At 21.4% G+C, this 17500-nt stretch overlaps 1 protein-coding gene across 1 annotated transcript in view; it reads right to left on the bottom strand.

The window, feature by feature from the left end:
* Positions 1-564: 564 nt before the first annotated feature.
* Positions 565-17500, bottom strand: part of LOC119576787 (zinc finger protein 1-like) — a gene marked incomplete in the record, with an annotated part of 45708 nt that continues 28772 nt past the window's right edge. The window contains 1 exon segment of the mRNA XM_037924431.1: positions 565-8997. Within this exon segment, the coding sequence (XP_037780359.1) occupies positions 6715-8997 (2283 nt within the window).

Here is a 17500-nt window from a genome sequence, read left to right as displayed (position 1 = left end):
TGTGTTCCTTCTGAACTGCTGACAAAATGTTTCCGCGATATATATACATTCTTTATGATATATAAAACCAAGTATTACCTTATGAAACAAGGTTTCCTAAATTGCGAGAACTATGTACATTTTGTGTCTTGACCTACTACCAAGTAATCTAATGTATTCTACTCTTTTAATTTTACTGAAACTCTGGAAAAAACTATACCATATATTTTTAGAAATTATTAACACTGCCAGCTTGACACCTTTAGATCTAAACAAGTTACTTCCTTTGGGATATTAATAGTATCAGATCATAATCAATGCACTTCCATTTCTAGAAGTGAAGTATTCAGGAAAGAATGCATTAAATTATTTTTGCAGTACTATGTATAGTGTATTTCATTTTATAGTAGTGACAGTAATATAATAATATAATTCAAAAAGTTTTAAGTTTTGAAAAGAACTGCATTAAAACTCCCATTACATAATTGTACAACTAATATTGGTGTAAATATGTGAGCATATACACAAATATATTCACACATCCGTGATAAACTTCCAAGGTTTCATCTTTATAAATACAGCAAAGTTATTAAATGTTTTATTGATAGACAAAAGTACATTAGTTGCATTACAAAAGAGTTACCAGAGTAGTACAGTTACATATTTTCTCAGCAATAGCGTTGTCATTACCGATAAATTATATATTTCATGCATATATAGAAAGCTTATCAGTTTATCTCCCTTTGCTTGTTTTCATCAACAGATCAAATGAAATAATAATAAAATCAGCATTTTATAATGCTACATGAATAGTAATTATAATGAGTATATGTGAAACTAAAACTACAAGAAAAGATATCAATACATAAAAAAAGATAAAAATCTGACACACTTTAGGGAATAAAATTCAAATCTGATATAATAGACAGCAATAAATTCTCTAATGCCCAGCACAGGCAGTAGTGGTAAAGCAGAACATATATTATAACAAGTGTTAGAATTCAGGGTGTGATTTTCTGGGGTTGGAGAGAAGCTGGTCAAAGTCAACACTTACAAAAACTAAAAACTAATTCTTGCATAAACCACTGGCACATTCTTTGATTCACAGTAAAAAATAGAGGATATAAACTTCACTACAATCATCAAGATTGTACATAACATTAAAGAAGTTCAGGAGAATGGTTAAACTCCTGTCCATCACAACCACTAGCTACTTCCAAAAGGATCGTCCTCTCATGCAGTCACATGCACAAGTAACCTCCTATTTAAGAACTGTGAAATTTTCTCCTAGGAGAGATATATACATATAGAATAAAAATCTTCAAAATTTCCTCTTTTTCAAGAAAACAGCTACTCTGTATAAAAGAACTAAAAATATTAAAAATGAATAAGTGAGCTTTTTGCCCTGACCAGCCCACATACCAGCAACTTCCTCAACTTCAGAACTTCACTTATTATAGAATGTAAAGCTCAACAGAACTTTGTACACAATAAAGTATTGCCAATTAGCTTTGGTAAACCTAAACCCTGCATAGATATAATGCTTCTATATGAAGTATGTTTTAAAGAAAATATAGGACTACATGCAAAGCAAATATAATATATATAATAATAATCTCCTTCATAGAAATAACGCTATAAAATCTTATTGACTTCATGAAACACTGACCACGGAAAGATAATGGGCCACACACGATGGATTGAGTCGGGGCTAAAGTCACTCTAACTCCAGCATAACTCAAGACAACCAACTCTTATTCATATATGAGGTAAAATTTTGCTAAAGCTATAGGCTGCATAAACAACCTTTCCTGTCTAGATTCAAACACTGAACACTAAAATCAAAAGCCAATATATTTAAACACTCCTGGTTTCAAATACACAAGCATTTGCATTTAACTCCCATGGCACACTTCAAAGTTAGACATGACTCAGCAGCCTGACCCCTTCCACCAGTGCAGCTAAATGAATGTATCACAAGCTAAGGAGGTTACAAAAGAAAATATTGGCCATAGCCAAATACAAGCAAAGGAGCTCTGGTTGGGAATCACGACAGCAGGCACCCAAGTCCCCTCTCCCTGGGGGCAGCATCAACTCTTACCTAAAGATAATAAAACTTTATTTCTACTACAGCAAGTCATGAATGGAGCCATGAATACTGGAAATATAGCATCACTGCAATAATCAACATTAGAAAAGGGCCAGTGATATGAATATGTTGATGCAGCCATAAGGCCGAGGGATGATATGCCACAACCTACGCATCTCAACCTTACCGGCTGGTTTGGGCCTAAAACTGCTGTCCAGCCCCCTTCCAGAGACAACTTTGATGCTTAGGGAAGAACTCCTCAAGGTAGGCCAACTCTTCCCCTACCACAGCAAGAGGCTCCACGCCAGGAGACAAGTACCTAATTTATCACTTAATATTACACTAGCAAAATGTTAACTGGAATTGTAAAATGGCAACTTGTTAAAAGTACAATTATCATATATCCAAATTGATATAGATCTATTATTTCTGCAAAAAATCTATAGAGCTAAAGCATTCATTTAAATGGTAAAAAGGCAATTATCCAGATCTTACAATACAAAATAAATTGGGCACTTATTCCTCAGTGTATCTGATAGGAGCTGCAGCAAGGATCAAGTCACATACACCATCTGAGGAGACAATATTGTGTTTACAGTTTTCCTGAATTATCTGTGGGGCCTGAACAAAGCAATGAGACATTGAGGGATAAACTCGGTTTTGTGCCTACACACCACATTTGGCACAAGATACAGTTCACGAGGGGGAAGACACACCTCCCCATAACCTAAGGCTGATTCACGCAAGGGGGGGGGGGGGACGCAGCGGAGAAGGTGATCGAGCCTGGACTGCATGGATAGCATGTGTGATGGCTAACTATGTATGACCCGTACAGAAATTCTCTTAGAAGCAAGGACTGCAGGTGTGTGAGCACTGTCTTCTCCAGTAAAGATGGCTATTTTTTCTTTATCATTATACACCACATGTTTAAACTCTATATGAAAACTATGAATTATTTCTCCTCACAGTGCAGAATCAGGCACCTTCATCCTACGTCTCCATCACTTCTAATATCTGTTCCTGTCTTACCATAACCCTACAACAACAAAAACAAATGTCTGCCAGAAATGTACAGATTTTACCTATTCTACAAGCATTTTGTGAGACCACAAAGGCCTAAACTTTGCAGTTTAATGTTGCATTAATACTTCAGATGTCCAGTACTCAAAATCTGGCAACAACTTGAGAGTAAATTGCTGTTGTAAGTTACTGGCATGACAAGACTATGTATGGCAACAGTATGATGCACCGTATACGTTATCTAGACCGTTTGATTCAGTCCTCAAATTATTACTTAATGATACTCTGTTTAAAGTTATAAAACCTTCAGCATTGGTGTGTTACCTGCCAAAGACTACATGTGGTAATACTAAAAACCAGATCTTGTATCCATAGTTTTAAGCTAAAGTTGTCATCAGGTAATAAAGTAAATTGTCATGTATGGCAGACCGGACGACCCCACAGTCAATTTCTCCCCTAAAAGAAACTACTCGCAATAAACACACACAGCAGACACACTCAAATAATCTCAGAGGCCGTTATCCATCTCTACAAACACAGGCATGCAAAACTCTTCAAACAAGAAGACCTCACAGGAGGCAGCCACTATATAGGGTTGAATAATATATATGAATGCTATCAGTTCTACACGCTATAATCTTACTAATAATATAAAGTAATAAAGAGGCATTGCATATGCAGTTTCATTTTAGATTCTAAAGTCTTACAGGTACTAGGGGGTTCTAAATTTTTGCACAGTAAAAGTCAAAACCTTAAATTATGAAAAATTTGTCCAAGTATAGACAGAGGAAAGACACTTAGAAGGTGAAACCAGCAAATTGCATCCAAAAATGTGTCAGGGTCAGTTGTTCAGAGCTTGGGGGACCCGTCTCTCACCATCAACTCTGCCTCAAAGTCGCACGTGGCCCCACGTGCTACAACACCGCCTGCAGCTCTCAAACACTAAATTATTCGCTTCTTGAAAGTCCTGGATATGTTGACTTGTGTTGAAAAATGGAGGTACAATGATGAAGCCAATACATGAGATTATGATAGCCATTATGAATATAAGCAGTGTTTTACATGAGATATGATAACAGCTTATCCACCTAGAGGAATGATCTATAGATAAATTCACCCTCAACAAATGCTGGAGGGAACACATCCCCGGTCTAAAAGGCAAAAATAATCGCTTCTTCTACTGTATTAACTACTGTTTTCCCTGAGGGAAAATATGTTTCTTCAGATGACTACATTTCCTAGTGAGGTGGTAATATCATGAGGAAGCCCGGTGTATCTGTGTCACAATTTTCTAATGGTAGAGTCACCCCGGTGGAAAGCCTAGGTATTCTGTTAAAAGTACATGATATATGGAATGACATCTATTTAGTTCTCAATCTGAATGATATATCTCCATTACAAGGAGCCAAAAAGTGGATATAATAATGGCGTCTGATACACCTCGAGAAGTAAGGCCAAAGACTAGACATCCAGTTTATCTTACCTATTCTATATAAAGACCTCTTGGCACTGACCTGGTAACAGAATATTTATAATGTTCTTAGTAAAGCCTTTGTCTTAACTTTAGTCTCACTTCTCAGTGTCTGGTGAACAACGCAAACTTGTGTTTTACTGACTGTAAGACGGAGTGTCATCGAGGATCAACCTTCCCTGAGTAGCAGTGGGTAGCCGAGCCCTAGTGAGCCTCCCCTATAAGGATGCACTGACTTTGTCACAAACCTTACATGAAATGGGGCATGGGAGCACTGACCCATACTCCTCATGCGTTCATTCTGCTGATCGTCCAAGCTTAATATCTGACTAAAATCTTAACTAACGACCACCGATATATCTAATTAATATATGGCAATATATGGTCACTCTACTTCTCACTTTGGATTTCTTGGTTAAAATTTGACATACTATTGCCTACCATCCTTGCAGCTGGAGGTTTCTACTCCAGCCCCTGACATGAAGCTCTGAGTGTGTGTTATCAAAACACAGCACACACAACTTTCAACCATTCATTCTAAAGCCATCAGATCAAATACCCTAAAGCTAATATGACCACAACCTGAAACACAAGATGGCTACATGACTTGAGTTATGCCTCATATACTGCAAGTTGGAAGAAAGCGTAATACGTGGCCATCTGGCATCCAGATGGATGGTCATGGTAAAACTTCAGGGTCTATTAAAGCTGTTACCAGGAGCTAGGACAGCCATCCTGTTCACTAACGCTGAAGGGTCTCTCACAACAAACTATTTACACCCCGTCTCGCTTGTTCGACCTTTTCCCCATTGAGAAAAATAGAAAGAGGAACATTTCACTTACAATTTCCTAAAGTATGTGGGCAAGAACAATGGCAACTTACAAATAATGTACTGAAATAGTTTTGGTACCTTGTGAGAAACACTTCAAGTTATATATACCCTTATCAATTTAGAATGTGAATAAGTACAAAAGTGAAATACTCTGCAGTTCTCCCTTATAGTGCATAAGGGACTACTCTTTGATTATTTCCTGCATTCTGTAAAATGTGTCCAAACATCTCCGGAGGTGATATAATTACTCCTGCGTCTCTTGAAAGGAGCAAGTCGAACAAACGAGGATCGAGTTCTGACCTCTGCTGCAGCCACCTGTCCTCCTGACCACCACAACCAGAAACTCCACAACACAATGCTGGTGAATTTATATATTTATATGCGTACTTTTAAATGTGCTGTGATCTACTAACTTATTTTCTTCTGAGGCCTGTAAAAGCCAGTAAACTGCTTCTGTACCAACCCTGTCATTCTCACTATGGTATCATCTTAACTGAAATATGGGAAAGCTTAGGAGACTTTTCAGGCTGGGTTTTACAGTGCTCACTGGAAGTTAAGCTTGTCACTTCACACTTACAGATGCTTCATGTGACTCTCCAGAGAGAGCTTTTGATTCTGCTTCAATAGGACCCGTGGGGAGATCCATCTTCTCAGTTCCCCTATTTCCATTTTCCCCTTGTGCCTTCTCAAGCCTGCTGCTTTCTTTTGCTGCAATTTCCTTTTGCCATTCAGGATCGTCACCATAGGGAGAGTCTGGATGATTATAGCCCGGTGAATATGGCTCCTCCTTGGGTTCTTGTAACTGTACAATAGGTTCTAGATTAGGGCCATCTTCAGTTCCCTCATCTCCATCTTCAGTGCCATCATCTAAGTCATCATCCTCATCATCATCCTCAAATTCATCCTCATTTTCTCCCTCTGCTGGCCCTTCTGACTGCATCAAATACTTGGATTCCCTCAATATCTTGATCTTCAAGCTCTTAATGGGGTGGCGTTTCTTTTTGTGTGTTTTAAGGCATCTTTTTAATCTAAACATGGCTGGACATTCATCGCATTTGATTCTACGCCTACCTTGTCCTGGCCCTTTTCCATGCATCCTTTGGATGTGGGTCTTAAGGTTGGATCGCTGGGCAAATCCCGCCCCACAATGATCGCATTCAAAAGGCCTCTCCCCCGAGTGCAGTTTCATATGGATTCGTAAGTTGCTCATCATGGTGAACTTTGCCCCACATTCCAAGCAGTTATATGGTTTGATTGCACTTGGATTTTTTTTCCTTCCTCTCCTTGTTGGGGTTCCAGCTTCTCCGCTATGTACTCTATTTTTATGGAGCTTTAAGATTTGACTTTTGTGTGAAAGCTTTATCACACTGATCACATTTATGTGGCCTTTCACCTGTGTGAGTTACAGCATGAGTTTTGAGGTTGGCAATCTGTCTAAAAGCTGCATCACATTGGTCACACTTGTAAGGCCTTTCATCTGAGTGAATTTTCTGATGGGTTTTAAGTGTTGACAACTGAGTAAAGCAAGATTTGCACTCTGGGCATTGGTATGGCCTCTCTCCTGTGTGAATACGCCTATGGGCCCGAAGATTACCTTGCTGGGTAAATTTTGAGCCACAAACCTCACACGTAAATGGCTTCTCTCCTGTGTGCCTCCACATATGGTTCTTTAACTGAGTGCTGTTCTTAAAGACCTTTTCACATTCATTGCATTTGTGAATGACAGGTATGCGTGGAGGTTTCGGTTCTTTAGGCTTTTTAGGTTTGGGTGGCTTTGGAGCAGAACCCATCTGTGCCTCGTGAACAAGCATTGAAGTGCCATAATCCTGGTTATAAGGCTTAATATCATGGTATGGCTTGACTTCCATATCATCATCCAATCCAAGATTTTCTCGATGGTCTCGGTCCTGGCTATCACTTATATACTGGGAAAACTGGGTGTTGTATGGGCTGCTATAAAACTGATGTTGTGGAGGAAGTGGTGCACTTGAAGGATCAGGCATGGGTGTTACAGATGAAGCAGGAGTCGGGGGGCCAAGGCTGCTATGGCTCAGGTCTCCACGGTACATTGATTCTGAGTAGCGTGGGGATTCCACTCGCATTGATTCCCTCAAGGGGTGAGGAGATTCTGTCATCATTCGATGAGAGGGAGGATCATAGTGTGAACGCATGGGAGGAATGGATGACTCTGGAGGTGGTGGGGGGTTCATTCTTACCCCTGTGGAGTTACTTCCACTGTCATGATTTATTCGCAGATTTTCAGGCATTAGCTGATGGGATGGTTCAGTCACACAAAGGTTTTCTGGGACCATTCGCGATGCATCAGAGGTCACCCTGAGATTCTCTGGCATCATGGGATGGGGCTGTGGGGTCTCTGCACCAACACGAAGGTGATGTGATGTTTCACCTACTCTGACATGCTGACTTGTTTCTACACCAGGGCGGTGATGCTGCTGTAAATCAGAACCTACTCGTAGATGCTGAGGAGTGTCTCCACTTAGCCTCATGTGTTGAGAGTTTTCTTCTATACGCATGTGTTGTGGAGTTTCTGCCCCTACTCGTAAGTGCTGTGAATGCTGGTGTTGTGGAGTCTCAGCTCCAACTCGAAGATGTTGAGGAGTTTCGGCACCTACACGTAGGTGCTGTGGGGTTTCTGCTCCCACACGGATATGTTGCGGAGTTTCAGCCCCTACGCGCACATGCTGTGGGGTTTCTGCTCCAACTCGAATGTGCTGAGGTGTTTCATTTCCAATTCTTAAGTTTTCTGGCATCATCCGTTGATTACTTAGGTCCGTGCCATATCTCAGTGGGTCAGATCGAAGACTCTCACTTGAGGAATAACGCAAATTTTCAGGCATCATTCTTTGGTCAGTTGGGGACCGCAGATTTTCTTGCATGGTCCTCTGGGAAGGGCTAAAGTATTCTCTGAGACTCTCTTGTACCATGCGCTGTGCATCTGCATGACTTCTGATTGATTCCTGGACTGTACGCTGTGGTGGTTCTGAAGGAGGCCTCAGAGGGTCAGACATTATGCTCCGGTACGAGGTCTCAGGACTTCGGACCGATTCAGACACCTGAGGTCGTAGAGCCTCTGCTACAAGCCGTTGTGGATCTGACTGAAGACGTTGTAGATCAGAAACAAGACGTTGCGCATTGGAGGCTAATTGTTGTAAATTTGATTCTTGCGCTCTCTGCAGGTCAACAGGGTTTCTATAGGGGTCACTTGGAGGTCGCTGGTAAGGGTCAAGACTCTGCTCTTCTGTACGCTGCAGCTCAGATCTTATACGCTGCAGATCTGATGGCAGACGCTGTGGCTCACTAGACTGTCTGTATGGGTCAGCAGACATTCTCTGACTATCAATTGCATAGCGACTTTGATCAAGTGTCTCGGCAGCCAATCTATATGATTCTGGAAGATACCTATGAGCTTCTGGTGGTGCTCCAGTCATGAACTTTGAGCCTGGGAACATCATGTTATGTCCTAATGCCATGAGCTGTGCACTCTGGGACATAAGGCTTGTACTAGGGCTGGAGATGCTTGGGTAGGATGCTGGTAAATTCTGTTGTCCTGGGACTGCAGATGGATGTGGGAACATAGCTCTTCCTCAGGGCTGGATGATGCTTGATGATAATTTTTTAAAAATTTTTAAAAATTTTAATTAATTTTTAAATTAATTTATTTTAAAATTTTTTTTTTTAAAATTTAATTTTTTTTTTAAATTTTAATTTTGTATTAAAATTTAATAATTTTTAAAATAAATTATAAATAAAAAATTTTTTTTTTCCCCCTTTTAAATTTTTTAATTTTTTAAAAAAAATTTTTATTTTTTTTTAAAATTATTAATAATTTTTTAATTTTATTTATTTTTTTAAAAATTTTAAATTTTAAAAAAAAAAAAAAATTTAAATTAAAATTTTAAATAATTTTTAAAACCCTAATTTCTAAATTTAAAACCTTTTTTTTTAAAAAATTAAATAAACAAATTTTTTAAATTTTTTAATTTTTTTTTTTATTAAAATTTTATTTATTTTTTTAAAAATAATTTTTTTTAAAAATTTATTTTAATTTAATAAAATTTTTTAAAAATTTTTTTAAAAAATTTTAAAATTAATATAAATTTTAAAAAATTTTTTAAAAAATTTTTTTTTAAATTTTTTTTTAAAATAATTTTTTAATAAATTTTTATATTTTATTATTTAATATAAATTTAAATATTTAAAAATTTTATTTTTTTAAATTTTCCCATATAAAATAATAATATAATAAATAATAAAAATAAAAAAATTTTAAAAAAATAAAATAATAAAAAAAATTTTTAAAATAATAATTTTAAAAAATAATAAAAATTAATTAAATAAAATTTTTTAAAAAAATTTTAAAAATTTAATAAAATATAAAAAATTTTTTAAAAAATAAAAAATAAATATTTCTATTTATTAATTTAAAAATATAATATTTTAATATTAATAATTTTAATATTTTTTTTTATAAAAATTTTAAAAATATTATTTTAATAAAAAAAAAAATAATTATTATAAAAAAAATTTTAAAATTATAAATTATAATAAAAAAAATTAAAAATTTTATATAAAAATATAATTTTATATTTTTAAAATAATTTATAAAAAATAAAAAAATATAAAAAATAAAATATTTTTTTTATTATTTTTTAAATTTATTTTATAAAAATTTTTAAAAAATTATAAAAAAAAATTTAATAAAAAAAAAAAAATTTTAAATTTTTAATTTAAAAATAAATTAAAAATATTTAAAGTTTTTTTTTTAAAAATTAAAATTATTTTTTTAAAAATAAAAATTATTAATTTAATTTTAAAAATTTTATTAAAAATATTTTTAATTATAAACTTTTTTTTTAAAATAAATTAAAAAATTTTAAAATAAAAAAATTAAAAAAAATTTTAATAATATTAAAATATTTTTTAATTTTTTAATTTTATTAAGAATTTTTTTTATTTTTAATTAATTTTTAAATTTTTATTATTTATTAAAAAAAAAAATTTAATAAAATATTTTTTTTTTAAATTTATTATTTTTAAATTTATTTAAATTTTAAAATTTTAAAAAAAATTTTATATAATTTTTTAATTAATTTTTTATAATTTTAATAATAAACCTTTTTTTTTATTTTTTTTTTTTTTTTTTTTTTTTTTATTAAAAAAAAAAAAATTAACCCATTTTTATAAAAAATTTTTTAAAATTAAAAAAAAAAAAAAAATACTTTAAAATTAATATTTTTTAAAAATTTTTTTTTTTTTAAATATTTTTTAAAATTTTAATTTTTCAAAATTAATTTTAAAAGAAAAAAAAAATTTTTTTAATTTTATAATATTTTATTTTTAAAATTTTTTTTAAAATTTAAAAAATAATAAATATAAAAATTAAAAATAAAAAGAATATAAAAAAAAAATATAAAAATAAAAAATTTAAAAAATATAAAAAAAAAAAAAAAAAAAAATAAAAAAAAAAAAAAAAAAAAAAAAATAAAATTTATATATAAATATTTATTATTAAAAAATTTAAAATTATATATTTTTTAATATATAAATATATTTTAATAAAAAATTTAAATAATAAAAAATTTTATATAAAAAAATTATTTTTAAAAAAAAATTTTTTAATAAAATTTTTAAATTTTTAAATTAATATAAAATTTTTAAAAAATTTTAAATAAAATTATATATTATAAAAATAAAATTTTATAAAAAATTTTAAATTTAATATATAAAAATAAATTAATTTAATAATATTTTAAAAATAATATATAATAAAAAAAAATTTTTTTATAATATTAATATAAAATTATTATATAAAATTATATATAATATAAAAAAAATTTTTTAAAATATTTTATATATATAAAAAAATTTTTTTTTTAAAAAAAATAAAAAAAAAAAAAAAAAAAAAAAAAAAAAAAAAAAAATTATATTTTTTTTAAATATTTTAAAAATTTATATATATTTTTTTTATAAAATATATTTAATATAATTTATAATTATAATTATTTTTAAATATATATATATCTATATATTTATATATTAAATTATTAAATATAAATATATATATATATAAATATATATATTAATATATATATTTTTAAAAATTTATTATAATATAAATTTTTATATATATAATATAGATTAAAAATTTTTTTTTAAAATAAAAAAAAAAAAATTTTTTTAAAATTAAAATAAAATTTTATATAATAAAATAAAAAAATTTTAAATTTATTTTTATATATTAATTTTTTTTTTAATTTTAATATTTTTAAAATATAATTATATTTATATTTTTTTATTATTAAAATTTTAAAATTTTAATATATTTTTAAAATTTAAAAATTTAATTATATTTTTTTTAAAAAATAAAATTTTATATAAAATTTTATTATTTTAAATATATATTTATTTTTATTTAATATATAAAAAATTTTTTTAAAATATTATATATATTTTTTAAAAAATATTAATATTAATATTTAAATTTTAAAAATTAAATTTTTTAAAATTAAAAAATTTTATAATTTTTAAATTTTATATTATTATAATATATAATATAATAATATTATATTAAATTTTATATATTTAATATTTTAATTATATAATATAAAATTTTTTAAATATATATATATAATATTTTTTTAAAAATTTATTTTAAAAAATTTTTTAATATATTTTTAAAATTTTATTTTATTTTAATTAATTTTAAATAATATACATTTTTTTTTTATATATAATTTTTATAATATAAAATTTTAATTTTTATATATAATATATATATAAAAATTTTTTAATATATATATTTTTTTTAAAAAAATTTTTTAATAAAATATATATATAAATAATAATTAATATATATATTTTTTTAAAAATATATTTTAATATAAAAAATATTATTTTTAATATATAAAATTTTAAATATATATAAATATAAAATTATTTTTTTTAAAAAAATTTATAAAAATTTATATATATATATATATAATATAAAAAATTTTAAAAAAAATATTTTTATATATATATATAAATAAAATTTTTAAAAAAAATTTTTAAATTAATTTTAATTAAATTTAGAAAAAATAATTTAAATATAATTTATAAAAATAAAAATAAAAAATTTTAAATAAAAAATAAATATAATTTATATATATATAATTTTTTAAAATAATATATAATAATAAAAATAATATTAAAAATATTTTAAAAAAAAAAAAAAAAAAATTTTTTTTTTTTTTATTAATATATAATATATTAATTAATAATGAAAAACATATATATTAAATAAATAAAAATAATTTTTAAATATCAAATAAAAAAAATATAATAATTATATAAATAAAATTATAAAAAATATAAAATTTTTAAAAATTATATATATATTTAAAAAAAACTATATAATTATATATATATTAATATTTATATATATTATATATATATTATAATTTTATAAAAATTTATATATAATAAATTATAAATATTTTATAATAATTAAAAAATTTATATATTATATTTTTAAATTTAAATATTTAAAATAATAATTTTTAAAAAAATTTAAATATATATATATATAATTATATTATAAAAATATATTATTTATTTTTAATATATATATATTATATATATAATATATAAAATTAAATTAAAAATATATATATTTTTTAATATTTTTTTAAAATTTTATAAATATATTTTTTTTTTAAAAAAAAAAAAAATTTTTATATTTTTTTTTAAAATTAAATTATATATATATATATTATATATATATAATTTTTTAATTATATAAAATTTTAAATATATATATAATATTATAATTTATATTATATTTTTTAAAAATTTTTAAATTATTTTATATATAAATATTATATATAATTAATTAAAATAAATTTATTTAATTTTTAAAAAATAAAAAAAATTTTATATTATAAAAAATATATATATATTATATATAATATTTAAATAAATATTTTTAATATATATAATATATATTATATTATATAATATAATATTATATATATATTTTTAATATTTTTAATTTTTTTAAAATATATATAAAATTATTTTTAAATTTTAATAAATTTATATATATATAATTATATAAAATTATAAAAAAAAAAAATTTATATAAAAAATAAAAAAAAATTTTTTTTAAATATATATAATTTTATATTATAATATTATTTTTTAATATTAAATTATTTAATTATTTATATTTATAAAAAATTTTTAAAATTATATATATTATAAAATATTTTATAAATATAATAAAAAAATAAATATATATTATATATAAATATATATATATATATATTTTTTATAAATTTATTATATATTATTATATATTTTAATAAAAAATTTTATATAATAATTAATATATTTTAAAAAATTTTTTTATATTTAAAAATATGTTCTATTAATAAAATTTTAAAAAAAATTTTTTTAATTTTTAATTTATAAAAAATTTTATTTTAATTTAAAATTTTAAAATTTAATATATATAATTAATATAAAATTTAATATTATTAATATAAAAATTTATATATTATTATATAATAAAAAATTTTTAAAATTTAATATATTATATAATATATATAAAATTTTAAAAATTTTTTAATATATATTTTTAAATAATAAATTATATATATTTTTTAAAATAAATATCTATTATATTTTTTAAAAATTTATATATAATTTTTTTTTTTAATAATTTTTTATATTTTTTAAAATTTTAAATTATTTTAAAATTTTATTAAAAATTATAAAAATAATTTTTTTAAAAAAAATATTCAAAAAATTTATATTTTATATATTTTTAATATATTATAATATAAAAATTATATAAATAATTTTTTAAATATTATTTATATATATATATATATTTAATAAAAATATATTTTTAATATATTTATAATATTTTAAATATAAAAAAAATTTTAAATATATTATATATAATTTTAATATATAATTATAAATTTAAAAAATTATAATATATATATATAATAATATATAATATAATATAATAAAATTCTTTTTAAATTTTAATATATATTTTAAAATTAAAATATATATATATATAAAATAAAATTTCTAAAATATATTAATATATAATATAAATTATATAAAATTAAAATATATTTATTTTAATATTATATTTATTTATTTTTATAAAATAAAAATATTTAATATATATTTTTAAAAATTTTATATATTTTTAAATATATATATATTATATTATATAAATTTTTATATAAATTTATATATAATTTTTAATATAAAAGATTATATATATAATAAAAAAAATTAAAATTTATAATATATAAAATTAAAAATTTTTTTTTTAAAAAAATAATTTAAAATTTTTTTTTTTTTATAATATATTTTTTAAAATATATATTTATATATATTTTTTTTTTTAAAAAAAATATTATAAAAAATTTTATATTTTAAATATTTTTTTTTAAAAAAATTTTAAAAAATTTTTATTTTAAAATTTAAAAAAAATTTTTTTTTAATTTTATATTATTTTATATTTATATTTTTATTTATTATTTAAATTTTTTTTTTTTTATTATTTTACATATTATTTTTATATATTTTTTAAAAAAAAAAAATTTTTTTAAAAAAATTTTATAATTAATAAAAATTATAAATATTTTTTAAATTTTTTCATATATAAAATTTTTTTTAAAAATTTAATAATAAAATTATTTATAAAATTTAATAATATATTTTTTTTTTTAAATTTATTTATATTTTTTAAATTTTTTTTTTTTTAAAAAATTTTTTTTTAAAAAAAATTTTAATATATATATATATAAAAATATAAATTATTTTATAATAAAATATAATATATAAAATTTTTATTATATATATTATATATTTTAAATATATATATATTATATATATATAATATAATAATAAATTATATATATATATTTTAAAAAAATTTATTTTAATATAATTTTTATATTTTAAAAAAAAATTTTTTTAATAATAAAATTTTTAATAATTTTTTTTAAATTTTTTATATTTAAATATATATTTTAAATTTAATTTAAATTTAATATATATTAATATATTAATATTATATATATATATAAATATAAAAAAATTTTTTTTATATTTTTTAATAATATTTTTATATATATATTATATATATATATATATTTATATATTTTTATTATTAAAATTTTAAATATATATTTAAAAATTATTTTTTTAATTTTTTAAAATATTTTAATATTTAATATTTTAAATTTTAATATATAAAATATATATAATAATTTTAAATATATAAATTTTAATATTTTAAAAAAAAAATTTAAAATTTTTAATATAAAAAATTTTATTATTTTTAAAAAAATTTTAAAAATTTTAATATTCTATTTTTTAAAAAATTTTAAATTTTAATATATATATAAAATTTAATATCAATATCATTTTAATAATTTTTAAAAATATATTATTATTTTAATTTATAATATTATTTTAAATATTTTAAATTTAATATAAAAAATTTTATATATTTAATAAAATAATATAATTATAAATATTATTTTTCCCCTATTTTTTTAAAAATTTTTTTATATTATATTAAAAAAAATTTTTTTATTTAAATAAATATTAAAAATTTTTTTTAAAATATTTTATAAAAAAATATAAAATTTTTTTTTTTAAAAAAAAATATATTTTCCCCCTTTTAATATATTAAATTTTTTAAATATTTTATATAAAAAATAAAAAATAATATTATTTTATTTTTAAAAAAAAAAAATTTTTTTTTTTTTTTAAAATTTAAACTTTTTAAAATTATATATATAATATTATATTAATATATATTATAATAATATATAAAATATATATTATATAATATATAAAATAAAAAATTTAAATATTTTTATATATATATTTATACAAAATATAATAATATATATATATATTTATATAAAATTTATAATAATAATTTTTTATATATATAAAAATTTTATTATATATTAATTATATTTTAATATATATAAAAAATATATATCAAAAATATAAAAAATTTTATATATATATTATATATTTATTATATATATATATATAATTATATATATATTAAAAAATTAAAATATATAAAAATTTTTTATAAAAAATTTTTTAATTTTATATATATCAAATATAAAAAAAAAAAATTTTTTTTTTTAAAAATTTTTTAATATTATAATATTTTTTTAAAAAATTTTAATATAATTTTTAAATTATTTATAAATTATTTTAATATATATAATTATATTTATATATATATAAAATTAATTTTAATATATATAAAATTTTTAAATTTTAAAATTTTTTTATATAAAAATTTTTATATTTTTTTAAAAAATATATTTAAAATATATATATATTTAAAAAAAAAATAAAATATAAATTTAAATATTTTTAATATATATAATATTATTTAAAATTAATATATTATATAAAAAATTTTTCAAAAATATTTTAATTTAAATTATTTTATTTAATTTATTTTTATTTGTTCCCATTTTTTAAATTTTTTTACTTTTAATTTTTCCTTTTATTTTCCAAATTTTTTTAATTTTATAAAAAAATATTTTTTAAAAAAAATTTTTTTTTAATTTAATTTTTTTTTAAAATCTTATTTTAATTTTGAAACTAATTTTTTATTTTTTTAAAATAATTTTAAAAAATTTTTTTTTTTTTTTTTTTTTTTAATTATTTAAAATTAAAATTAATTTTTTTTAATTTTTTTTAAAATTTTTTTTAAAAATTTTCAGGAAAAAATTTTTAAAAAAATTTAATAATTTTTAAATTTTAAAAAAAATTTTATTTTTTTTTAAATTAATTTCCAATTTGGTAAATTAAAAAGGATTAAAATATTTAAAAAATTAATATATTATTATAAAAATTTTTAAAAAATATTTTTTAAATATTATAAAAAAAAAATTTTATTTATTATATTATTTTAAATTTATATTTATATATATATAAAAATTTTTAAAAATTAATATATATTTTTATTTTAATATTTTTTTAAAATTAAAAAATTTATTTTTTAAAATTTAATATATTATAAAATTATTTATAAATATT

This window comes from Penaeus monodon, chromosome 9 (assembly GCF_015228065.2).
Source record: "Penaeus monodon isolate SGIC_2016 chromosome 9, NSTDA_Pmon_1, whole genome shotgun sequence".
NCBI classification, from domain to species: Eukaryota; Metazoa; Arthropoda; class Malacostraca; order Decapoda; family Penaeidae; genus Penaeus; species Penaeus monodon.
This window is presented reverse-complemented; position numbering and strand designations above follow the sequence as displayed.